Source organism: Molothrus ater, chromosome 4 (genome assembly GCF_012460135.2).
Source record: "Molothrus ater isolate BHLD 08-10-18 breed brown headed cowbird chromosome 4, BPBGC_Mater_1.1, whole genome shotgun sequence".
Taxonomy (NCBI): Eukaryota; Metazoa; Chordata; class Aves; order Passeriformes; family Icteridae; genus Molothrus; species Molothrus ater.
The window spans coordinates 26,940,306-26,966,731 of record NC_050481.2 but is presented as its reverse complement, the minus strand read 5'-3'; the positions used below and the strand labels follow the sequence as shown (position 1 = coordinate 26,966,731).

At 39.3% G+C, this 26,426-nt stretch overlaps 2 protein-coding genes across 8 annotated transcripts in view; one reads left to right on the top strand and one right to left on the bottom strand.

The window, feature by feature from the left end:
• Positions 1-584: 584 nt before the first annotated feature.
• On the bottom strand, positions 585-17,566 carry INTS12 (integrator complex subunit 12). 4 transcript variants are annotated; one of them, XM_036382886.2, is made up of 7 exons: positions 17,461-17,566; positions 11,343-11,506; positions 9,355-9,501; positions 8,638-8,825; positions 4,814-4,973; positions 3,351-3,503; positions 585-1,541 (listed from the first exon to the last, which is right to left on the bottom strand). In XM_036382886.2, exons 2-7 carry the CDS (start codon positions 11,496-11,498, stop codon positions 960-962), a joined length of 1,386 nt encoding a protein of 461 aa, XP_036238779.1. In that variant the 5' UTR covers positions 11,499-11,506; positions 17,461-17,566; the 3' UTR covers positions 585-959. The 4 variants fall into 4 exon arrangements, with proteins under 4 accessions (XP_036238779.1, XP_036238777.1, XP_036238780.1 ...); XM_036382884.2 differs by lacking the exon at positions 17,461-17,566 and adding an exon at positions 16,259-17,043; XM_036382887.2 differs by lacking the exon at positions 17,461-17,566 and adding an exon at positions 16,036-16,239.
• A 63-nt stretch (positions 17,567-17,629) lies between these two features.
• The window catches only part of GSTCD (glutathione S-transferase C-terminal domain containing), a 47,599-nt gene continuing 38,802 nt past the window's right edge, over positions 17,630-26,426 (top strand). For 2 of the 4 annotated variants that reach the window (XR_004980186.2, XM_036382826.1), the window contains exons 1-4: positions 19,014-19,182; positions 20,537-20,968; positions 22,152-22,613; positions 25,858-26,112. Coding sequence is in view for 3 of the 4 variants with exons in the window: in XM_036382826.1 (XP_036238719.1) it covers positions 19,015-19,182; positions 20,537-20,968; positions 22,152-22,613; positions 25,858-26,112 (1,317 nt within the window). In the remaining variant the exon portion in view is untranslated. Of the gene's footprint in view, positions 17,647-19,013; positions 19,187-20,536; positions 20,969-22,151; positions 22,614-25,857; positions 26,113-26,426 lie in introns of those variants that run through there. The other 2 variants (XM_036382827.1, XM_036382828.1) reach the window with 2 other exon arrangements.

Below are 26,426 nucleotides of genomic sequence, written 5' to 3'. Positions count from 1 at the left end.
TATTACCCATCAAATCAGAGTATGATAAGGAGAAAATAACACTGGCCATGCATACCTAATACAGTCCAAGATGTTTTCATGTTTAGAGATGCTCCCCTCATCACAGAAGGAATGGAGGGAAATTGCCATGTGCTAGACACAGAGAGCAAGACTCAAGGTCATTTTCCAGTGCCCACCTTGAGCCAAATCTAAGCTGAACACAACCTGGAGCAGCTGGGATGAAGAGAGCGAGCACAAACCATGAAGAACAGCTCAGGGGTAACTGTGGAGAGCTGGAGTACCTGATACTTCTCAAATACAGGACGGTTCTCTACATTTTAAGAAAACTTGAAGACAGTTTTGACTCTCTTCTGTTTTTTTAGTTGAAATTTCTCACTGTATAAAACCAAAACAGGCCAATTTAGCAAACTGCCAAACTAAAACTCTCAATCTAAATATACTGTTGTCAAACAGTTAAATTTTGAAATTAAAGTATTTTTTCCCCTAACAAGCTTTACAATTTGAGGCAATAAACTCTGCACAATATTGAACATCTGAAGCATTTTAAGTACTGGAATATGGGGCGAAAGAAGAGTGGCATTGACTTCCCAGATTAATAATAATTTTATTATTAACATTTAAGAATGATGGTTTCAGCAAGTTCAATTTATTAAGTATCTACACAAATGTGGGGGGTTTAATATCAAAAAATACCCAACATCTTCAATTTCAAGTTTCAGTGCTTTGAGCTACAAAACCAGGAGCACGTAATAACCAATTCCTCTAACATATTCAATTCACAGATTTGGAGAGGCAGAAGGATTACCGGAATTATTAAGGTTTGACCTTCTGTATTACATAAGGTTTGGGCTTCCCTGATTTAACCTCTTCCAGTCCAGTACCGGGGGGATTTCCTTTAAGAAAAACACCGACGGTGCTGTCTCACGGAACACAACCAACAACATCAGCAAGCAGCCAGACTACTTCTTGAGCTTCTTTTGAGCAGCCTTCTTTTTAACCATTTGTAGCCGCTTCATGGCGTTGAGCTGAGACTCCTGCGAGGTGGGGCCCTTCAGGGACGCGGGCTGGTTGCCGGTGTCAGCCGCGGCTTTGCCAGCGCTGCCGCCCGCGGAGGAGCCGCCGCCGCCGCTGCCGTTGCCGCCGCCGGCCGCGCCGCCGGTACCGGGGGCGGCGCCGCTGGGGCTGGGCAGCCCCGCCTTGCTCACGTTGTCGCTGCTCACCGAGCGGCTCAGCGTCGTCTTGCCCAGGGTCAGCGGCGGGGGAGGCTTCAGCTGCACGGGGTTAGCGCTGTTGTTGGCAGAAGCTATTTTGGCCCCCAGTCCCGTCTTTGAAGTCGCCAGCCCTGACAAACCCACGGGTTTCTGGTTATTTGAAGAAGCTGCAGGTTTCCCGCCGGCACTCTGTGCTGTCGATCCCAGTTTGGCAGTGGATGGGTTGGCAGAGGAGGTTTTGGCTGCAAAAGCAGCCCATCCTGTAAGGCCACTCGTTGCTGAAGAGGAAACGCTTGTACTGGCAGAGTTCCCCGAAACTGCTGCTGAGGTCTAAAATAAATAAGCATTCTTATTATAGAGCATCTATTTGTGTAACACATCACAGCAGGAATACACCGAACCTCCGATTCAGTTCTTTTCCCAGGAACACCCAGTGGACAATATTTCATCACTGGTCACCACAGTTGAAAAGTACTAACAAGAACAGGAAAGGATGCCAGGTGCAGCCAACTTCAATCTCCCAGGCACACAGAACATAGTATATTCCTTCTCCCCTTCCGTCTGTACACTTAGCAGACTACCACACAGCACTGGGATCCCTCCATAAACAATAAAAGCCCAAATTTGTGAACTATATAAAAGGTGGTGTCTTGGCTTCTCTTTTATTTGCTTACTGTTGTTACCAGGTGTCACTTTTCAACCAGCTGACAGATGCTCAGACAAAAATCAGATACTGAGCAATGAAGTATTGCATTTATTTTAGGAAACTGTCCAAGTAGCAGTATCTAAACTGTTTCCTTTCTTCTTGGTTCTTAGCAACTTGTACCACAGAGAGAATTAAAAAAAATAAAATATTATCCTATAGTCTTTTCCCATTCAGGTACTGCAAAAGACAAACTTTCTGCAAACATGGGTTCCCTTTGCCTGTGAAGCACTGTGCTATCCCCACACTGAGTTCCCACACCTTAAACCCTGCAATCCCCAGGCTTCAGGTGAGGATGATATGTTGATTTAAATCAGAGTTAGACCAAATGGCAGAGTCAAAACAAAAACGAAACCTCTCTATTCAAGTAACACTCCTTTTATAGTATACCCAGACAACTCCTAAACAGTACAGTTGGTGGAAGAAATCAGGCCCCAGGTCTTATAACCTGTTTAGGCACATAAATAACTCTGCTGAGGTGAAAAAAGTCATTCACAAGCACGAGTGCTAGAGCAGTACCCATCCTAGTATTCATGATGGTTTGCATCCAGGCAGAGCAATGGCAAACATGACTTTGAGCACATGAATAATTGCTTTGATTTTCAGATAAAACTGTGTTTTCCTAAGAAAGGGTCATGCTTTATGAGACTACTCTGTTATTTATTACACTGCTTCTGGTTTACCACCTTTGACCAATTTGACCTTTTGACAATATTTTAACTTGGAAAAACAGAAACATGAAGCAACAAAGAATCAAAGAAGAGAATCACAGAATGGTTTGGGCAGGAAAGGATCTTAAAGATCATCTTGTTCCAACCCTCCTACCATGGGCAGGATGCAGCCCCTAGATCAGATTATATTTAAGAAGCTCCTAAATTAAATCTCAGAGTCAGCAACACTTTCCCTACAATGGAATCACAGAACCATCTAGGCTAGAAAAGACCTTCAAGATCATCAAATTCAAGTGTAAACTCAGCACTGTCAAGGCCACTGTTGCCATGAGAAAAAGGCTTCCAAGTGTCAAAATACACATAAGTTACTTGGCTAGTGAGGGTACATAATGCATTTTATATGATTCATAAACCATAGAATGGTTCAGGTTGTGGAAAGGATTTTGAAATTATCTAGTTCCAATCTCCCTGCCATAGGCAGGGATGCTTTCCAGTAGACCAGGCTGCTCAGAGCCCCACCCAGCCTGGTCTGGAACACTTCCAGAGATGGGGCATCCACACGTGAAGTGAGTTTTTTCCTCCCATTCTTTCAGTGTCGTTGCAAACCCACGATGCCCTGGTACTGATGACTATTTTCCAATAGTGTACTGATGACTATTTTCAATTATGGATCTTATGTGAAAAGATTGGTCTAATTGGAAAAAAAAAACCATTAATCTGTGCAGTACAACAAACTCTTCCTCTGGTAAATTTAAACTACATTACCTTGACTTCTGTTCTCTTGAATGCCAGAAAAGCTGGTGGGGTCTCAGGTTTTAACTTGATTTCTGGTTTCTTGACCAATGGATCCTTCAAAGCTGGTACAACTGAAACCACTGCAGGAGCTGGTTTTTGAGGTGGTTTTTGTGTCTTCTGAGCCTGTGTAAGTGGTAGGATAAAAACATCCTAAATAAGTTATGGGCCACATAACACGGACTGTTTTGACTGTTAACAAAAAGCATGAGCATTTTAAGATTGCAATCTAGCCTTTACAATTTCAGGTTTAATGGTCCCTGAGAAATGAGGCAACAGGGGATGTGGAGATGTGCTGGGTATGGAACTGAGGTCAGGGTCCAGCCAAAAAGCAACCTGAACAGAGCTTGCTACTTCAGTGTGGAAGAGTGGCAGTGTTGATGCTTGGAGAGTAGGAAAGCACTGGGCCTTTACAGGAACAAGGCAAAGACAGGTGAACTTGCAGAAGACAAGACACAGTCCAGCAGTACTGGGATGTAGGCTGTAAGAGCCTGCTAAGAAGTGGCAGGCAAAATGGCAGAATTCATGCCAAAACGAAAAAAAAGGAAAGGTAATACTGAAGGCAACTGCTCAATGGCTAAACTGGATACCCTATGCAGGAACTGACCTCAAGCAAACACACCTCCGAGTTCAAAGGCCTGAAGATCATCACAATAATCACATATTTCAGTCAGTGTTGGTACATCCTAGGCCAGGATCTTACTCTGCCTTCTTTCCTTGTTTCTTAGTGGAGCCATTTCAACAGATAACACTTGCTCAGTTATCAAAGAACAGTTTCAAAACACATTTTCTGCTGTATTTTTCTGTATTCTGGGTGTGATTTTAAAACATCAGAACTAAAGTCACTAATGCTCCATGCACTCAAAGCTCTTATGTTTCTTTCTCATAATGAGATGAGTGGGAATCTGGTAGGATACTGTTCAGTCAAGCAGATAAATCAAAATAAAGGCTTTTTTTTAATCTCTTTTTTTTTTAACTGGAATGTGCTACCCTCAGCTTATTTTTGACCCTGAGAACATTCAATATGTCAGATTGAAATTGGCAGTCTTGTCCTACAGGAAAAGAACCATTCATATCCAAAGCTGAGAAGAAAACTTAAACTGCAGAGCTATTACTAAAAGCTGAGTATCACCTGAAATAAAAAAAAAAAGGTTTTAACTTCTGCTTGCCAAGCAGGAAACAATCCTATTTCACTTTTCTTCAGTCACCTTCTGATTTTTAAAAAGCTTTGTTTCAGAAGTGCATTACTGCATTACAGAATACTCTTTGAGATGCTACATTAAAAACCACAGCTGCAGCAAGGGTAGCACTGCTGAAAAAAATGGTTCTCCAACGTGCTTCTTAAGACTTGTCTAACCCAGGAAATATTCTCACACAGTAGAAATAGCCTGCTGTATTCAAATAGAGCTCACACGAGACAAAAAACTGACTCCTACCATTCTCTTCATCTGCCTGGTACAGCGGGCACAGTACCAGACAAGTCGAGGATCATTCACTTCCTTGTCTGTCACCTGAGGTTTATGGCAATCCTGGTGGTAGAGATTATGGCACTCCTGACACTCCACTAGCTGATTCACAAAAGTAACTGTCATTTGCCTGCAGAGCAAATAGTTAAGAATAGATTATGGGAGAAAGCACTTAGAGGATTATCCAATTGTTAAAATTTTGCAAGGCTTAAGATAAAAAATAAAAATATTTTTCTTTTCATATATATTTTCCACCTGTGGCAAATCAAATGTATTCCTTTTCTTCCTGTATCAGTTCTTCCTAACTAATATTTCAGAAATTTGGTATTTTTAACGGTAATTTTTTTCAAGAGATTTGAAGACTTCCATTCTATTAAACATGTGTATTTGACAGTCTTGATTTCTCTGTTTAATTTTTAGAGCAGAGATGTAAGTCTTGCCCGCTTTGGTTCACCTGGGCATTTTATGGATACATCACAGAACACCAATTACTTCCTCATTATAATAGCATGTGAGGGACAGTCTCCATTTGGGTAATTTTCCTGTCAGCTGCAGAGCAATACAGTTCAAGAACAAATAATTTCTCAATGACAAGCATGTAGGAGTGCTTTCTGCTGCAGGATTTAAAAGCATCATCACCCAAGCTCTACGCTACTTTGAAGATGTTTTATCAGTCATCCCTTTGGTCTCTATCCCATAAACAGACACGTGGAATTTGAGATAATACCAGAATCATGGAGAGATGGAATAGAAAGGATTAATTGTGCAGTCCTGCCTTGAAGCAAACATGCAAGCTGGTGATGAGGGCTTCATTTTGCGTGGGCCTTGCTGAAAGTAATCACGCTGTATAAATGACACATTAGTGATGTATACATGGCTGGGAGTCTGCCTGTGAATTACCCAAATACCATTTTCCTAACGATTCCTCCTTTCAGATGACAAATCAAGCTATTTAATTGCTAAGCTGCTTTTGCTCATATCCCCGAGGAGCAGGTACCCAGGTAACCATGGAAACTCTATTTGTAGATACATGGGGAAAGGTAATCCCTTATTTCTTTATATAACAGAAAAACAAAGTCTGAAGGTATTGTCCATATAAGTACTGGAACATTTTCTAAGAAAGATTTCTCTTTTAAACAGGCTACTTAAAAACAGAAAGGGAAACCTTTCTGAAATTCTAGGGTCCATTATTTTACATTCAGGATATTGAAAAGATGTTTTGTTTGGTTTTTATTCCTAAATAAACTGAATCAGAACAAATAGTCTCAAGGACGGAGACTCACGCTACTTTAAAATTACAAAACCTCACCCCCAACTGGTTAAAAACCCATGAACTCTTCATGCTCAGAAACAAGTTACTTTTAAATTATTAGATTACTAAGAAACAAACCTAATGATTTTTTTCCTTCAAAAAACCAACCAACCAAACAAGTATTCATAGAAAATTAGGTTCTTATTTCCAAACCAATCTTTTAAAAATATTTTTTGGGAGGAAAACTTTACTATCATCTACGTGTTTCATGTAGCATTTCCTCTTTCTACAACTGAGGAGCCAGTGAGAAACCTCCATAACTGGTGAGTTGTCCTGTTTTTCCCAGCCTACAAGTACTGGAGAGGACAAAGTTATTTTAATACTCCCTCCCTCCTTATGCCTAACTTAGTAAAAAAGAACAACAAACTTGATATAAAAGAACAAGAAGAAAAACACCACAGGCATCAACAATAATTACTCATAATTACTATGAAAATACATTTGACACTTGGCAAATCTTGAAGAAACATTTCATGCCTCTGCTTTAGTTTTTACATCTCTAAAAAGGAATAGTTAATATTCAAAAACACTTTTTTGCATTTGTGAACTCACAGCTGGGTTCTTGTTATCTTGCCTTCTTAAGCAATACAAATATAAATTCTTTTGCTATGAGCTCCACCTACTCTGCAATTTGACTTTTTCATTCACAACTGTTTGAATAATTGAGTTATTAAAAGATGTCATTTTAAAAACATACAGGGATTTTATTATTTTGGCTCAAGATGTTACCCCAAAAAGGATGCAATAAATAGAGGAATACTGTCTGACCAATGTGCTGGATTCAGAACTTTAAAGCACAAGTCCTCTGAAAAAAATCCAGTCCAGTGTGAGCTGGAGACAGACAACCATGTGACATCAGTTTCAGCAGGTTCCATGTAAAATGAAAACAATCCAGAGTGTTGGGGTGACTGTCACCACTCTCTCTCTAATGAGTTGTTCCTTCCCCAGCAGTGCTTCTCCCTCTGTCTGGCATCAGAGATATTTTAGTTAGCCAGGGTAGACACATCTTTTACAAGAACACTTGAGTTGGTGACCATGAACAGGCAGAAGCAAAGCTTCAGCAGCCAGGTTAAATAAACACGGACTGTGGAACAGCTAATGGAGCCCTGTATCTGGCCTGTGCCTTTCAAAGTCTTGGCTACACTGGGCACAGGAGTTGCATTTTCTTTCTTCTGTTTGTTTACTTTGCAGGCATTTCTCATTATGCCTGCAAGCGTTTTTCTTTGCCAGGGAAGACACAGAATTAATCATCCACAGCAGTCAAGACTGTATAAACGAAACTTCATTATCCCCTCCTGTCAAACAAGGTAATACCTTACTATTTTTAGTAGCATTTTAACATACCACTGAAGGGGGCTTTGCCTCTTTTAGGAGACAGCAAAAATGGAATTTGCAGGAAAAAAGGTAAAGTTCAGATATTTCTATTTGAGCTAACACATGGGAGTAACATGAAATCCCATCGGACCCCAACTGGTCACCAGTATAATCATCTGTAACTACAGAAATTTATCCTCTGTGCACTGACAACACTTCCCTATCTTCACAACAGGAATAACCATGGAAATGATGAAAGAATAATATTATAGCACACGCTTCCCAACTGACTCAAGCTGAGTTAAAACACATACTGCTGCCAAAAGGCCTGTGCCTCTCTCTGTCCTGGCTCTACACACACATGCCAGCATAAGCATTTACTCTTACTGAGCTGACTGAAACCCAAACCTACAGAAAAACCCATACGGAGAGTTGATCCAGGGGCTGATTCAGCTGATCACAAACTGTACTGGCAATACACCCTCCTAAATAGTCCAGGGAAGGAGGTAAAATTGGGAGAGCCAAACTGTTCCTTTTGGCAGCACTGGGGCCTAACAAGGATATAAATGATCTGTGAAACAAAATCCTGGTGTGAGTGATTTGATCTTAGGGTAGTTATTCAAAAGAATTTTGCACATCTGTTAACAATAAATGGACTGCTAGTACCATGTTAATAAGTCCAGATTAAGAGCCCTTACTGGAACCTAAAAACAACCTGTCTTCACTGCAAGATATATTTGCTGAAAAAACATGGCTATGTGTAAACTAATACCAAATGATTAGGAAAAGAAGAGCAACACATACAGATCTCATATTAATACCACCTAAAAGTACTTTCGGATAAGAACTGATTTTTAAAAAAATGCTTATTGCTAGCCACTAATATTTTGTTTTGCGATAATTGAAAAATGCATTTGTCATGATAGGTTTTGCATCTTATCTAGTTTTATTTTCACTTGTCCATTCCTGCAGAAGAAAAGCTGGTTCACTCTCTAAAAGTTCCATTTTCAAGAAACCATTCTTATTCATGAAGAAGCCTTAAATGTATGATCAATTTTGGATATTAAGCGATTAAGTTGTTTCCGGAATAAAAACTTTGAGAAGCATTAACTCAATTTAAAAAAAAAAGGTAACTACACCTAGCTAGAAAGAAGCAATGTTGACTTACCTGCAAACAACACAGGCTAATCCCATTTCCATGGCAAAGTCATCAGCACTGGTTTCCTCAAAGCTAGATAAATCAGGCATGGATAAATCCTTGCTCGTCTGAACTGTAATAGGAGAGGACCGAGCCTCTTGCTTCTCCACCCTGGGCTTCTTTGGTGCATCAGCTCCTTCAGCAGGATCCCCTTTTGTCTATTAAACACACACACAGAGAATGTGAAAATGCAACAAGCTAGCAGATTATTAAAATGAGTTAAAATGGAACAGTTATATTAGCAGTATAAGAAGGTGTACTTTATGCAGCATACACACAATGTATTTTCTTTAATTACATATTTTCTACAAAATATTTATGAAATAGAAGCTCAAGCTCCCTTTTTGTACTTCACCTCAAACTCCTTGAAAAAACTTTGGGAATATCACATTTCAACTTGCTATATTTTAGTAATCTTTTATGAGAAAATCTCCTAGGATTTAAAACACAGAATTGTTTGGAAGGCATCCCTTAAGTCCAACCTCGCCACAATGAGCAGGAAAAATAACCACAGAGTAATTACAAGAAGACATTTATTAGATTGCCTAAATGGCAACAGGACTCACTAATGTAGCTCACAGGCTAGAATGAGTTGAAGATACAATGAGTTCAAAAGGGGAACCTTTGTCTAAAACACCTTTGAGTTCATTAACCAAGTTATTTCACTAGAGAACAAAAATAACTTACTTTATCTGCAGATCTCTTTTCTGTTTCTTTTTTCACTTTTTCTGATGCAGTGGGCTTGCCATTGTTGTTGCCAGAAGGCAAACTGGATGAAGCTTTAGGCTCTTGCTTAATGGGTTTGGTGACAGATACTTTTGGTTGCTCTACTTCCTGGAAACAGAAACAAAAATTGAAGCCAAATTCTGCTGTTCAGTTCCTACCTAATTTGCAATTAGTGAGATAACAGGACAGGCAAACAATATGCCATACAACACTGATCTACATATACACTTTCTATATAAAAAAAACATTTCTTAAAATATTTTCATATTACATCAACAAATTAGTGCTTAAATTGCAGAGAATTAATAAAATCTTCCCTTACCACTCACCTTTCTGAGGAAAAGGTGCGCCTTTTCCAAAGACAGATCCTCTTTGGAACATTAATTAAAATGGAGACATTTCTGCTTTTAAAATTCAAAGAGATAATGAACATGAATTTTCAGATAGTTCTAGGGACAAAATTCAATATAAGCTAGAAACACAAGCTAACAACTGATATAACCAGACATCAATAATTCATTCCTTCATGGAGAGAAATATTGACCTCCGCTTAATCTCAGTCCATATTTGTCTATCAGATTAATAAATATAGATATCAACAGAAATCAATTGTTCTCATTAAAGACACATTAGCGTCAGCAAATGGATAATAATCAGGAGACCCTGTAAATGAGTGACAATCACACTGATGGGCATGAGCAAGGTACCCCCTCCCAGCTGGTAAGGTGGGAGCAATTCTCTGCTATGTACTGGGACAGGTCCTAAGCCCTGAGCTTCAGCCCTCCAAAGTTCCTTGACTTGACTGTGGTAATCCTGTGCTCCCTACTCTCTTCTTGGATCTCATGGTCAACCACAAATTCACCCTGCAGCCTGCAAATGCAGGAAAGGAATACTTGTACTTTTTTTCATTTCTGACCTTTGCAGTCCTGCTGATATTGGATATATCCTGAAAAGAGAACGAAAGATTTCTTCCTCTGGCCTGAGCTTCAGTTTCACATGAGGGCAGGAGACTTCCAGCCAAGCTGTTATTACAATTGGCTTCCCAAACCTCTTTGCACTGTTATTTGGCTCCCTGCTTCCTCTTTAAACCACGCATTTATTCTTTGAGCCCTGAGATGAAGGGCACCTGAGAGTTTTGAGACCTGTGGTAGGTTTCAGGTTAACAGAAAGGAGTTAGACCACACAGTAAAGCATGATGTATGCTGAGCAGTACTAGTTCCTTTCAGTTATTTGGAGCCACGTAGAAATGAAATATTGCAAATGTATCAGCATACAGACCACCATTAGAACACAGCAGGCTGACATGCAGGCCTCCTAGGGGAGAACAAGACCTCATTATCCATATGGCAATACACAGCAGCATGAGGATGTCCCTGCTTGGTTATTTCCATACGCTCATCTCACAGTCAAATATTCTCTCTAGCAGGTGTTCAGTGATTTTCAGTAGATGAAAAGTAATGTTTGTCCATTGGACAGCAATGGTTTCAGCCTGCAAATAATTTCTGCTTTGAACCATTTGGTGGTTTTCTCCTATGACTTCAACAGAATTTCAAGGAAAGAGATACAGCTTTATTGGTAAATAGCTTATTTTGTTTCATTTTTCTGTGGCAAATGTAATCTATATCTTAAAGAACTTTTAGCTCTGAAATGTGACTGCAGAAATATGTAAATTTGGGTGCACCTTACACAGCATGTCTGATATAATGCTGAATATCTCTTTTAAGTATTGGTGGATCAACAAGGTAAAGAGATTTTTTTCCCATTAACTTCCATTAATTGAAAGGATTATGTTGTATGGAAAAGGGGAATGATGAATATGAATACTCCATAATTACTTTTTCCTCAACTTCTGATTCTCTTTTAACTTTCCAGCTGTAAAAGGGTAACCAGGACTAGCAGGAGCTTTATTAAGGCACACAGAAAGGAGCCATGCTGCCCAACACCAGTACCTTCTGAGAGGGACGATAGCTGGAGTCAGTTCCTCTGGCCAATGACTCATCAAGAAGTGCTTTCAGCTTTTCAGCAGAGTCCTTACTCTTGGAGTGCAAAAAGCCCAGGGCCTTCAAAAAAATGGGATCCAGCTCCAAGTTCACTGTAGCAGCCATAGTTGTGTCTTCAACACGAGTTAAAAGAAAAAAGAAAAACAATGACAACTTTATTCACATGGAGCATAACTCAAACAGCATGTGGCAAATAAAAGATTTATTTACTTTTAAAAAATTAATTATATTAAACCGCAGCAAGGATAATATGGGAATTAATTATCATTAGAAGATGGCTGTGAATTTCAGTGCTGCAGAACTTAGAATATGACTGACATCTGAAATGTCAAATTCATTCTCTGGCAGATATGATATTCAGAAATGAAACACATCATACTTACGTAAATGAAAAAAAACCTATCATATTTATCATATAATGATATTTATCATATCATATTCTTGATATTTCATATATAAAAATACTGAAAAGTATTCAAAATAAATAGTAACTTCAAGAAAAGCAATTGCCACCTGTTTCCTTAACGCTTTTTGCACATAAAGTGATTTCTAACTTGCTAATTATTTAAGAGCAACTAGGAAAAATCTTACTTGTAGAAAAAATAAGTTTTGAAACTTCTGAAAAGAACAGTTCATTGTAGCATGTAAGATATAAACAGCTAGTGTATTTTTATATATATATATATATATATATATATATGTAAAATAGCTGAAAAATACATTCTTAAATTTAGCTGAAACAGTGAAAAGATTTGTAATTCAGACTGTGACCTATCCACATACTCATGTGACAGTCTAAGTGTAATGTCATATAATGACTATCCAGAGCTGCGAGACGCCACAGTGTCCATGGAAATAGAATAAACTAAGGAAAACTCTTTGCCTCATAGCAATATATTCCTGCACTCTGGAGCACTGTGTTAATTTCTTTAAAAAACTCAGGAATTTACACCAGAAATTGTTCCTACAAAGATTGATAGCTAACTTCAATCAGTAAATGACAATAATTTAAGAAATAACATGGGAAGTTTCCTGATCTTCTCTAAAAATGTATGAGAAGTGTTATTGTTATTAATCCCTTTAAGTCTCATTTAAAACACATCAGGATGTTTGTGGGTTTGGGTTTTTACCTACAATAATCTAGAAGACATTCTTGAAAAACCTTTCATCAGTTCTTTCATCAAAAGCACTGTTTGGACAGCTTTTTCAGCTGAAGCTTCTAAGGTTTTGGCTGATTAATTCCTTTTGATATTCATGGCAGTGAACTTTTACCTCTCTGGCCAAAACACCAGCACTGGCAGGCTGCTCCCTCAACACCTGCCTACAAGCCCCCAGGAACCTTTATCTCATGCTGAGCTTTCACGAGACACCAGAGAATCGCTTGACTGAGATCATCAAGGAGTTCAACGTACAGAAGCTCATAGGCATTTTATCAATGGACCCAGCAGAGAGTTAAGAAACCTCTTCAAGAGCCTCCTCTCTCTTCCTTAATCTTTGCTACTTGACAAATCATTTTCTGGTGGCCACAGAACTTCTGCCAGGCAGTGCTACCCACCAGCTACTCGGCTGTACCACTGATCAAGCACAGACTGCAGCGGAAGCCCTGTCCCGGCAATTCGGTCTCTCTCTGATGATGACAAAAAGTGAATTCACAGAGCACAGAGAGCACGTAGCCTCTTTTCTTTATCCATCTACCTCTGATAAATGTTCAGGCTGCTCTTGAGATCTGTGGGTAGGTTATGTCCCACTTTTCTTTGTTCTGTGAACATGCCTTCCAAGTGTCAGCACCACAAACTCTTAAACCAGGACTCTGCTAAACCCTCTGTTGAATGAAAACCACAGAATCGGAACACTAATTTCAGAAATTTTGTAGAACTCCCTGTTAAAAAAAAAATCCTTCAAGTTCTTCTCTGAGGGAAAGAGGAATTCTACTAGGAATATATACTTGTGTACACGGGAAACAGGCAGCCTCAACAGCCATCCACAGCCATTCTCTAATATTTTGAGAATAAATAAATCTCTCTGAAGGTAACACTTCCCAGATTTGTTTCTAGCTCTAGCTTTTTGAAGACACATATTGAAAGGAACTGTTAAACCCCAAATTTCAAAAGGGCTCTCCATACTTATTCCTTTATTTGCTATGTAATTGCAGCAATTCTTCGTCTGTTCTTGAGGACAATTATAATGTCCCAGGCTACTACACTTACGATTAAGATTTCACAAGAAATTTCTCCTGAGAAGAGAGGAAAGTGGGCTTAGTAAACAGTCCAAGTATGCTCAGTTTAGGAATGTATTTTCAAATTAAAAAAACCTATTATTGAGTTAGAGGAGGGAAGTATATTAAATGGAAAAATGAACACATCACTAACTGTCTTAAAAACAGCATCATCTGAAAAAAGCAAATTGATAATTATGCTCTCCTTATGGGACCATAATAACACTGCTGTCAAACAGGTTACTAACAACGTCTGTCCTGGTCCAAAAGGCAAATTATCGCTTTTGGTAGTGGCCCTTTCCAGATGTTCACAGCTCAAACTGTTTTCAAGTATCAAACAGTGGACTGCCACTTATAAATCTAAGGTCCAATTTCATTCATTCATGTTTTCATACACAAACTGCTCCTCTGGCAGTCATGTCAGCATACAGCAGTGTGACAGCCTTGAGACAAGGACAGCAGAGTGTTTCAATGATGATGCCACAGGCTATTCTGTAAGACAGACCTCCTTGACTTTCTTCTTGAAGTGGAATCTTAGTATAGGAAATAAAAATTAAAATGGTGTTTAGAAAAGAGTGAGTATGACGCTGTCTTTTCTGCATTAGATTGATAAGAGCTGTGAGATCAAAGGGCTGTGTTAAAACCCTTGAACCCCGAGCAGAACAGGTTTTGCACCAAGCAAGCACATCCTTGAGCCTAATCCTAAAAGCACCTTTCTCAACGTAGGTCTCTGTTACCTTCCAAGGTGGGCTATCCTAAGTGATTTAAATCTATGGGGAAACAGATGTTAATCAGTGAGTTGTTATTCTTAAAACACCCAAGAAGTGTAGGATTCTTTCATTTCTTGAGTATACTATTGTCTTCTGCCAAATACAATTGACCTTAACTGTGCACTCTACAGAATACCTGGTCTTCTAATTTAAAACTTACTAGATTTATAGGGTGCAGGAGCCCTCTTCTTTTTTCATTCATTTGCCATCCACTGTCTTGCATACCTGCCCGTGTATTATCTAATTCATCATAACTTGCAGCTAAGTGGATCTACTTCCATTATATTTTCAGATATGGTCATATTTTCAACCATTTGTTTCTGAGCTCCTATTCCTATTATTTTCTGAGGCAGGTGTACTACTAAAGATGTTTTTCCAACAAAGTACACCTCTTCTATTTATATTGCAATGCTATTATGGACTTCTGCTATTATGCCATCCTTTTATAGACTCATCAATATTTTTATTTTTTACTGCCACTTATGATATGTGCCTTTCACTCACATATCCTTTTCAGCTACCTTCAAGATCTGTAGCAGCTACCTTAAAACACAGTCACATGAATCATCAGCTTATAAATCCTTCCAACACATTCACTGCACTGTTTTTCATTTACTACCATATAATCAATTCACTTTTCCCTGTCACTTTGGATCCTTTTGTTCCTCAGAATTTACCTCCTTCCTGACTACATCTATTAACAGTGACAGTGGCAGATTTTGCTTATTTACCAATAATGCCTCTTACAGGTTACTTTCAGACCTGATGAGTCTTAACAAAGTAGATCAAGGAAAATCTTAAGAGTAGAAAAAAATGAACTTCTATTTTCAGTTTTTGCTACTTAAGTATCTTAATCAGCCATTGATTTATGACAGGATAATTTCTCAGTAACTTTCCACAAGGGACATTTCAAAACTCATGCACTTCAGTAGTCTGGATAACTGTATTAATGAGAACAATTGTATTAATCAGTTCTAATTTCCTTGTCATCATCTTCAAAGAATCTTTTAAGACACGTATGAGATCTCTTGCTATGGAGTTACTAGTACTGGCATCCTTAATTTTACATTCTATTCTACAACATATTTTATAATGTTCTTTTAAATTAGTATTCCAATCAATATCACTGTAACCAGCTTATCCAATATTTTAAAAATTACATTAATGCCCTATATTTTCTGTTTTCTCCACAAAAACAGAGAATTATTTCAGGATTACAGAATCATGCCTTGTGGAAGGGACCCCACAAGTCACCCTCTACAGCCTCCTGTTCAATGCAAAGTCAACACTGAATTCAGACCAGCTTGCTCAGGACTTTTCTAGCTGGATCCTGAAAATCTCCAAAGACAGGAATGCAGAAATCTGTCTGGGCAACCTGTCCCACTGTCTCACTGTCCTCATCTCCTTGCTTTGAATTGGAGGTTTTAAGTTGTGCTGTCTCTCATTCTCCCACTGTGCATGTGAGTACGAAGACTGGCTCTATCTTTCCAATAATATCCTCAGGTAAAGGAAAACTTCCATTATATCTCCCTAAGCCCACAGCAGCTGGTATCCAACATCCCCTCCATCTCCAGATCTAGCTATTTAGTCACAGAGGACATGCCAATTGATCAGACATGATTTATCCTTGGTAGATCTGGCTCTGCCCAGTTTTTACCTTCTTATGCCACAAATGGCTTCCTCCACAATCCTTCCACAGCAGGAAGGAATGAGGCTGACCAATCTGTAGTTCTCTTGCTTGTCCTTCTTGCCCTTATGAAGATAAGATTTGCCTTTCTCCAGTCTTTGGGATGTCCCTCAGTCTCATGGCCGTTAAAAGATGACAGAAAGCAGCTTTGCGAAGACAATGTCAGTTGCTAGCACCCTTGAATGCAGCCTACCTGGGCCCACGGACTTATCAGGGAAACAATCCTGCTTCAATCCTCTTCCACAACTTGTAGTTCCTCCTCTCCTTAAGCTCTGCCTTGTGGCAAAAGGCCTTGGGACACCTTACAGGTCAAGTCTGTGGCAAAGAAGACATCAACTATTTGACCCTTATCTGTTTCTGCTGTCACTAACACACTTGTTCCACGCAGCAGAGGTGACATATTTTCCTTGTGAATCCTTTTCCTGATAAATGGCGTGATCCTTGTGAGTGCCTTTCAACTCAGGATATTTTGTGATCATTGTACCTGCACAACTGAGATTTGTTAAGCCCTACTACCACTGAGCTTCAATATTCTGCAGAAAATGGACCTGAAGGTGTTTCAACACGTCACTGCACATTAGCTTAAGCCGCTGGTTACTTGAGTACACCCCCACTACTGTTTTCACCTTTGCATTACTCAATGTCCACACCAAAACTTATCAAGTGTACAAATTCCTGGGCATCATCCTCCTGGTAATTTCTCAGAGAGAGAAGCAAACTTCAATTAAATTTCTGAAACAGATATGCCAAAGCCACGATGCAACCCTCCGCAACATACTCGCTGCAAATTTCTCCCTGGGATTTCTTTTTACTAACGAAGGAAAGGCTTCTCATTTGAAAGCAACACTTTAGAATGCTCAAAAGAATAAAATAACACCCTCCTACAACTATTACCGCCCCTCACGGACGCGTGCCCAGGAGGAGCCGTCCCTTGGCACCCCCGTGTCCCACAGGGACAGCGCCGCTCCCTCCGGGCCCCCGGGACGCCCAGAGCTCACCCGGCCCGAGGGGAAGAGCGGCCAGGTGTGCCTTAAGCCTCCCTCTTCCTCCCTCCTGCCAAACATCCAATTTCTCCCACCCAAACTTATCCTTACTATCCTCTCCCAACCCCTTTTTTCTCGTCCCAAATGCCTGTTCCCCCTCCCAAACCCCCCCTTTGCCTCCTCCTAAATCCCTCTTCCTCCCCTCCTCCCAAACCCCTCTTCCCCTCCCAATCCTTAAATTCCCTCTTCCTGTGGTCAAACCCCCTCTTCTCTCTCTCAGCTCCCCTCTTCCTTCATCCTCCCAGTCGCTCTCTGCCTCCTCCCAATCGCCCTCTTCCTTCCCTCAAATTTCCTCTTCCCGATCCTCTCTCCCTCCTCTTAAGTGCCCTCTTCCCGCCCGCTGGTGTCTCACCGGAGACGAGAACGACGAGGAGGAGGAGGAGGAGGAGGAGGAGGAAAAGGAGGAAGGCGCCCCGGCAGGTCCGCCGCCACCGCAGTCCCCGCGCAGCGCGGGCGGCGGGCGGCAGTTCCGGGCGGTGCGTGCGGGCCGGGGCGGCGCAGGAAGGGGCGGAGCCGGGGCGGAAGCGGCCGGGCCGGGGTAAGGAAAAGGAGCGGGAGAAAGGGCAGGATCCAGGGAAGGTGGTGGTAGCAAAGTCCTGGGGATGGTTTGGTAGCGCTGCCTGGGCACCGAGAGCAGCTGGGAGCAGAGCCTTTAGCGAGCGGGGCTGCCAGGGAGCCCTGGTTCGGTGGTGTTGCTCTCAGCTGTGTGGAGCCGTCCCGCGGGGTCCCGGCTCCGTGCCGCGGGGTCCCGGCTCCGTGCCGCGGGGTCCCGGCTCCGTTCCCCCGGAGTCCCAGCTCCGTCCCCCCGGGTCCCGCCCGTGTCTGGCTCTCCAGAGCCGTCCCCAACTTCCACTTCATTCGTAGAGCTGCCTGAAGCTCGGGTCCGAAGCTCTTCTGTGTTTCCCTCTTCTGTGCAGTGGTGGCCCTGAACGCATCCAGTAAATGGATCGTCTTGGATAGAAATGTAACTCTAGGCTCTCAAGTTATGCGCCTTAAAGCACAAATAATGCTGTGCACTAAGTTAAATATTTGCTGCGTTTTTAAGTGGCATTGTGTTAAACATTTCTCGAATTCCAACGTGCCTGCTTAACAAAAGTTCCGTTTTACTGTGTAGTAATCAATAAATGGAGTCTTTTTCAAGGACTAAAAGGAAGAGGATGTTTATGTACTTATTTATTTGTATTTAATTTTTATGGGAAACCCTTGTTTTTAAAGCGGTGTTTTTCTTTATTACCTTGTTAACAGGGCAGCTGAGTGAAACTTATTTAACTATTGTTTAGTGCATTTTGAAAGGGAAGAGAAAATGGTAAAAAACATCACTGCTAGTGAAAGTTTCACTTACATAACGTTTGTAATTTTAAAGTAGGTGTCTTTTATACCAAAGGTAGGCAACATTATTTATCTTTGTCTTTTAAGTTTTGGTACAAATCCTGTATTGATCATTGCTTTTCATTTTCTCTCTTTCAAGCAGTGTCTACTGTAAATATGGTCAGTAAAATAAAAATTCATCTCTTCTCACAGAATTTATGGTCTAATTAGAGAAAAAAGTGCTGGGAAAAATACTGTGAGCAAATAATGCAATGTCTTATTAGATTTGGTTAGTTCTGTATTGCACATTTTATTTTATTGTGTATGTCTGCATCTGCTTTTGCTTTTTACCACAATATTTAGCAGTTTTGCACAGCATGAAAATGACCAAAATAGCTGATTGAGTCCAGGAACATCAACTAGAAGAAAAAATTGAGTGAGGAAGTGAATGTGTATGTCTGAGTGGTTTGCATGCCGAGCAAAAGATGGACTTGTGAGCTCTTTGAGTTCACATGGAGAACAAAAACATTAACCCAAATGCATATAAGAGTACTTTTTAGTATTGAATGAGATACTGTAGTCAAGAAAAGGAGTTTAAATGCTACGAGCCATGAGTGTGACTATGGTAGTAGTAACTCTTCTTGATTTACCTCTCTGGCAGTGCCTTCAGTGGATGATTTCTACCACAGAGGTGTACTTAGGATATAGAGTCTGTCTCAACTTCCATGGTGTCAAGATTTACCCAAATAAAATATGTTGTGGTAAAGTAGGTATGGCATTGTGTACTGTCCTGTTCTTTGTGTGGCAGTGTATTAATCAAAGAAAAGCAACAGTACTCATAGCAGAGCCACTGTTGTTGTAATTTAATGGTTTAAAAATGTGTCACTGTAGCAGACATTAGTATTCTTAATGTCAGGTGGACTTGATTTTATTCTTCCACTCCCTTTTTGGGCAATTTGTTTTGGTCTTGTGGTAGGTAATACAAAGTAGTAAGTGTGATGTACATATCTACATGAAAAAAAAGAAATTGAATAATCAAGGTGTATCAAATTAAAACTTTATTTTAAAATACTTGCATTTGTAAAAATGCAAGCAATTGTAATTGTGCAAAGACTTTATTAATCTAGACAGTAATGTGAAAGAGTGATGCTGTTCCAGTGTCACTCATGCTTTATATATATGTATATAAAACCCTATTCTGGCCTCTCAGCAACATTTAAATTTCTCTTCCTCACTGCTCGAGCTGTGCTCTGTGTCACTTGTGGTAAGAGGGCCATCTAGTGTCTGTGGCTTTTCAGTGCCACCTGTCATCTCTGAGGGAATGGGCAATTCTGCTGAGTGATGGAGCAGAAAAATTACTGCATCAGTGCCTTATGTTAAACTCCTATGGAATACTGTAGTAGGAAAAATGTAGCTTTCAACTCAGTGTAAGGAAAATTAATTTGAGTTTTTAATATACTGAGAAGATATTTCATCTCTGCTACTGTTGAATTGGACTGGTTTAAAGTAGTTGTGTGTTTGAGGTGTTCATGTAGCATCATGAGATGAATGTTTATTTGCTTATGAGTCCTTCAGTTATTATCTCACCCAACTCTAGATTAATTTTTAATACAGAAACCAGTATTATTTCCTATGGCCTAAACACCTGCTATAAAAGCCTTTTAGCAGTTACAAAAAGACAGATTATTTTATTGGGGAACTGACTGTTGTGGATATGTGCTCAGGAACTTTTTTTTAATAATGCGTGGTTAATATTGTGGGAGGTTTTAATGTAAAAAAAAAAGCCTTGGTCTAAAATGTCTATGCACTTAAAAATTGAAAATTAAGCATTTTCTTTAGGTTTTGTTTGATGTCAGAAATATGCTCAAATGTAAAAAAATATTTACAGAGGTAATTTTCCTATCCATGATCTTGTGTGTGAAGAGACAGTGTAGATGTGAAATCATTCTTTTCTCTCAGAAAGGGGCCTGCCAATTATTCATGCAGGATGTCTTTAGTAGTGTCTTATGTTAAAATCAGTTGTAGCAGATAGTGGAAGAACCAGTGATTTAAATTTTTTTTTGATTTTTTTTTTTATTCTGTATTCTTTTATGGATGTCATACTCTGATTTCTATTTCAGGAACTTCATCTCAGGAAGAAGATGAAAGATAATGTCGCTGAAGAACATTTATATTTGGCTTTTTCTCATCAGTACAGAGACAGTATCTTCCCTCTTCATACATCTATCTCACTGTTTTTGCTATCCTACTGTGACTGCAAACTATTTAAAGTTTTCTTAGTGCCAACTGGCGAAGATGTGGGTGATCAGTGTGTGACAAAAAACCTCGCTGGTGACCTCGAGGTCCACTTAATCTCCAGGTGTCAGCTTCCAGTGGTTGTGCAGAGCTGCAGTTTGCCTGCTGTTCTCGTGAAAGATGAGAAATTCTGCCGAGCTGGGCTTTCTGTGGTCCTAAGACATATAATACAGAAAACATTTGAGGCAGATCCATCTAAAAAGGAGGTTTTGGAACTCTTGGGCTTTAAGAAGACCTGCTTAAAAGCCTGTGCTGAAGTGAGTGTGTCTCTCTCTTAGATACATTGATTGGTTTTTTAATAAGCATTAAATGCTCTGAAGTAGACTCTTAATATTGATGTCAAGTAAGTTCTTTTAGTAAAATATTAATTTGCTTAGAAAATGCAATTTTCTCTATGGAGAAGTACCTGTATATTGGCACAAAGATGAAAAGTAATTATTTTGAAGATACTACTTTTTAGCAGCACAAAAAGAACCTTAATGTTAAAAAGTAGGTCAGATCTTTGTTTCATGTCTAGTAGTATAAATGAGTTATAAAATTTGAACTAAACTAAGAAATACCTAATTTCTTGCTGATTTTGATTTTAAGAGCACTATATATTGTTTCCCTTCACTATCAAGGTGGCTTTTGTTTAGCTTATCCTCACCAGGTTGTCCAGTGTCTTTTCAGCAGAATGGCTACCTGGCCAGGTGGTCAGTCCCTAGCCTGTACCATTCCAGGGGATAAGTCCCTCCTTGGTGTGTGATATTCTGAGTTTCACATCAGTTCCTCTCAGCTCCTTCTCTAGTCTGTGCAGGCTCATGTGAATAGCAGCTCTACCTTGGAGTTTGTTGGGAATTTGTTGTCTGCTCTTCTCAATTCCCTGTCATCCTTGATGGGAGTGTATTCCATCTCCCCCCTCCAGGTAAAGATGATGAAATGGGATAGGCCACAGCATAGACCCTTAAAGATTTCCACTCCTGAGTGGTCTTCAGGTAGAGTGTGAGCTGTTAACCAGCACTGCCCTTTGAGTTGAGATGTCAGTCCATTTATCACACAGCAGTTTGCTCATCTGGCAGCTCATCCATCTAGCCTTGCCTTCCTCACGCCTCTCAGAGGCAGAACTCCACCCTGGCATGATTGCTGTTTCCATGGTTGCCATTGATCACCATGCCACAGCTTTGTTTCTTCTGAGTTACACAGCCACCCTAATTTTATGTCAATAATAAGGAAATAAAAATATGCTGTACTGGATAACCGTTCTGCTGTATATAAGATTTAGCTTCCTAACTCTGCTGTTGTAATAGCAATACAGAAATATCTTGAGTTTCTCAGATTAACAAAGAATGTATTTAAAGCTGGAATTCCTTTGCTTGAAGTGATTAAGTAACCAAAGTAACCCTGGATTTTGTTTCTCTTCTCTTTCTGTAGAGACATTAATTACGTAAATGTATTTGACAGGTTAGCCAGTGGACCAGGCTCTGTGAGATCAGCATACCTCTGGCTGTTGAAAGATTTTTGACAGCCTCTCCTGAGCACTGCCAGGCTATTCCTCCTGACATTTTACTGCTGGAAAGGAAGCTTGGAGAACCTGTCCGAGTACATAATGATGACAAAATTCGAAGGCAGAAGCTTCAACAACAGAAGGCAGGTGCCAAGGCTGCAGTGCCCATGCTTGGTGAGGAAGCAACAGAGGTATTAAAACCAGGAGAAGTCCATGAACATCCACCCTCCAGTTTGGAACTGAGTGTAGCTTTCTCCAAACTACTTGCCCAGGAAGCACCAGATGCAATCAACAGGGAGGCCCCTCACATCAGGAGAACAAAAACCTCTGACCTTCCTGTCTTGGACCACGTTTTTGCAGAAGGACTTTATTTTACTGTGGCAGATCTAGTGCTTTTGCCATGCATCCATCAGTTCTTGGTAAGCTGACAAATTCTGCAAATATTAATTAGTGTACATGTATGTTTTTTAAGAACCTAAAAGTTGTAAAATATGTTAGTTTGAACCTATAATGGTGTTCTCAGTAATCTTAACCTGAAATCAAAGATTTGTCTTGTTTTTGTACAAACACAAAAAACAGGGATTGGTGAGGTCACTAAAGTTACTTCTAGATACAAAGCATATCAATGGTTAGTAAACTCTGTTAACTGTTAAAATATTATAATGAAATATTTTGGCACCAATTGGCCCAGAAAATAATAATTTAAAAATATTGGTGCAGGTGACTTGAGCTCAACTTAAAAACTAGTTCTACAGTGGGAAAAACTTCTGTGGCAAGACTGTGCAAGAGTCTTGCTCAGCACAATCTGTGTATTTAGTTTTATGGGGATAGACGCATAGGAGAGATTTAAGGAAATTACAACTATGTCTTTATTTCCCATCACAGTAAAATGATACAGTGAGTTTGCCTCCTACAGTTCTATTCCTGCAATTACTCTATGAGATTTACAGCTAAGCTGGTGTCTATTCCAGGAACATTTGCATTTTGATTTTGCAAGTTGGTTTGCCAAATTTCCCTTATGGTGTTTGGAAACAAATGGATTCCTGGGGAAGATGCTGTTAGTCAGATTGAGGATAACAGTCTCAAAAATAAAGATAATGACTATCAAATATCAATAATGTGACAAATGTCCACTTTATAACTTCTTTAACCATTATCATCATCCTCAGTGGATTTCTGTATGATGATAGCAATATGCTGCCTTTGAACTGAGATGATAAGTTGTTTTACAGAAATGCTTCTTAATTCACATCTGCTTTGTTTGCTTTGCAAATCACATAATTGGAGGTGAGCAGCAACTTCTGTATGGATGATACTGAACAAAAGTATTAAGACAAAATGCTTTCTTACTATTTAAAAGAACTTTCATGTATTTCAGCCTTCATTTTTCCAATTTAGACCTTTCTAAATAAGAGCATAACTTTTTAGAGTAATATTCAATTTACTGATGCTAGGCATGAGAAGATTTTTGCATCAGGTGCTTAATTGATTTCAGCAACGTAGTTGGGATCATTCTGTGGATGTACTGTGAGCAGCCAAGAATTTTGTATTTATTGACTTTTTATCTGTTATCCTTGAGCCCTGGTGTTCTGCAGCTCATGAACTAGGTATTTTACAGTACACTTGTGTTAGCTGTCAACAAGGATTGCCCTGAAAACCTGGCTTTCAGTTTCATTTTTACCTAATTTAAAGAGCTCTAGGATAATGTTTGTTTATTTCTGTTGTTGATCATTCTGGTGAATGATCATTTTCTAAGCAATTATACCTTGATGCCTACAGTTGTCATCAAAATTGAAAAATGTGCATCTGAAAGCTTCTTGCAGGCCATGAGTTGAAGCTGTTCTTGTTGATGGAAGTCCCAGAGTTCAATTCTGTATTCAAGTGTTATTTGTCACTTGTATAGCTGGACTTCCTGAATTGTGTTTAAAAAAATCACCGTAGTTGCAGTTCCACTTTGAATTAAGGGCGTGAATACTAATGAAGTCTTAAGTGAGTATGTGTCTGGAAAATATCATCCTATAAATATGAGGAGACCTGACTAGCTGATTGTAATTATAATTACCAAAAGTAAGATAATGAAGCTGAAGGGTTGTTTTTCATTACCTCATTTCAATGCTGTTATCATTCTGAGGTTACCTTTGTTATGCCTTCTATTAGTTGTAACTGTTGAAAATTAATAGAAGTATAACAAAAGCTCATATCCTCATTTGGGAAAAACACTATTCACTTTTTAAAATACAATTTAGAACACCTGATAACAAGTGCAACAGTGCCTCTTAGAATTGCTTTCCAAAAGACTTTGTCCTTAACTGAATTAATGTGGCTTTGCCTGTGTTCCTATTAGGTTATTAAATTAGATACTAAAGTTGCACAGTTCATCCTTTTGCTCCTTTAGCTATTGCTAATTACTTGTGATTACCCTAAGCATATTATAAACACAGCATACAGGAGAGTTGGAAATTTAGTGTAATTTCAAGTTTTCTTTACCAATTTCTATTTCCATTCTTCAGACAGCTGTGGGTAAGAATGTTGGTTTTGCATGGCCTTTTCTGCCTGTTCCTGTAATTGTGTTTTTTAATTTTCTGTTTAAAGCAGGTACAGCATCACAGAATAGTTGAAGTTGGAATAATTGAGGTTGGAAGCCACATCTGGAGCTCATCTTGTTTAAGTACCCTGCTCAGAGCAGGATCAGCTAGAGCCAGTTGCCCAGGATCATGTCCAGTTATATTTTGAGTGTCTCTAAGGAGACTTCACAACCTCTCCTGCAAGAGGATGATCTCCATTGTTCTAGAACATTTGGGAATCTAAACAAAAGTTATTTAATGTCATCAAATGCATCCTTTTTAAAAGTAGCTGGACTTCATCTTAAAAAGAGATTTGGGTATATTTTTTTTTAAATATGTGCAACATATTCTTACTTAGGAAATGTTTTTATTTCATTTTTTACACTTAAAAAGCTAGTTTCTGTTGGAGGCCACATTAACTCATAATCACATACACTTAGTTCAGAAAATAAATATACTGGTTACCATTATTGTATAAAAATATGAACTTAAGATTCTAAAAAATAATGCACGATTAAAAAAAAATATTCAGTACTAATTAAAAAAAAATCCGCAGATGTAGTGCAAAGACTTGAATATAGACCAGGGGTGATGTATGCCTGTTATCACATAGCCTAAGGTACAGGCTTGTAGTTCCCAGCAAAACAGCTGTTGGTGGATGAGCTTTTAAGGGGTACTTGTGGGGAAGACCATTCAGGTACCATAGTGTTATACTTGGAGTTCAGTATTCATTGCAAATTACTGCATTGGAGTTTTTGTGTAATGAGCAACCAAAACTAATTGTTCCTATGTTAGGAAATAGCACATATTTAAGGGTATTATTTATATGGAGTTTTCCTATTACTGACTGAAATTATGATTAAAGTTGGCCATGTAAACCTTTTCATCCTATTAAGCAAATGGGAATTGCGGGTAAAGTCTAAATGGCCAGCTGGCAGTTCCCCCTGGAGCTCTGAACCAGCTGATTTTTGTATTGTCATCATGCTGTGAGTGCTTGTGCTCAGCATGGAGCTGAGTTTACTCCTGTAGTTTGTGCCTTTTGGTGGCTTGTAGTAAGAAATTTGCTGTAGCCACTAACTTTCTCATTTTATTGTTTTAGGTTTCCAGCAAGAAGCAAGGCAAAAATCTGGTAAACTTGCCACTGATATCCAGTTGGTATCGAAGAGTTCAAGAAGTACCTGGGGTAAAGAAAGCTGCTGGCAAATGCAACATGGAGCTTCTCCAGCTTCCAGAGTTGGTGTCTGCTCCTGAGGAGCAGCTGCAGGACTCTGCTTCAGTTCCTGATGAGTTAGAAGAGGATCATGAAGACAGTCATTTTATAGGTGGTCCAAGGCCAACCATGACTAAGTTAATGGTAATTTAAGCTTTTTAATGAGTTATTTTTATAGCCACATTTGTTTGATTTGGAGTAGGTAGAGTTTATTAGAATTGTACAAGCTAATTTTGACAGCCTTGAGCAGTTTAATACCCTTTGTTCATCTTAAATCTGATATGCATTGACTTAGAAGTGATTCTACTTTTTTTCTTCTCTTCTAATATTTGATTCATTCAGGAATTGGGCAAAGATAGGACTGCTGGAGCCCTATCAATAATTCTGAATAATCAAAGTAACCTTTTGTTTGAATTGCAATATTGTATTTCTCTTTTAAAGATATTTACATAAAGAAT

What these genes read in the sequence shown, in the direction of transcription:
- INTS12 (XM_036382886.2), bottom strand. Translation starts at nt 11,498, where the DNA reads ATGGCTGCTACAGTGAACTTGGAGCTGGATCCCATTTTTTTGAAGGCC. An exon ending in GCTATCGTCCCTCTCAGAAG is followed by an intron (nt 9,502 to 11,342) that starts GTACTGGTGTTG and finishes TTCTGTTTCCAG; the next exon opens with GAAGTAGAGCAACCAAAAGT. An exon ending in AAAAGAGATCTGCAGATAAA is followed by an intron (nt 8,826 to 9,354) that starts GTAAGTTATTTT and finishes TGTGTTTAATAG; the next exon opens with ACAAAAGGGGATCCTGCTGA.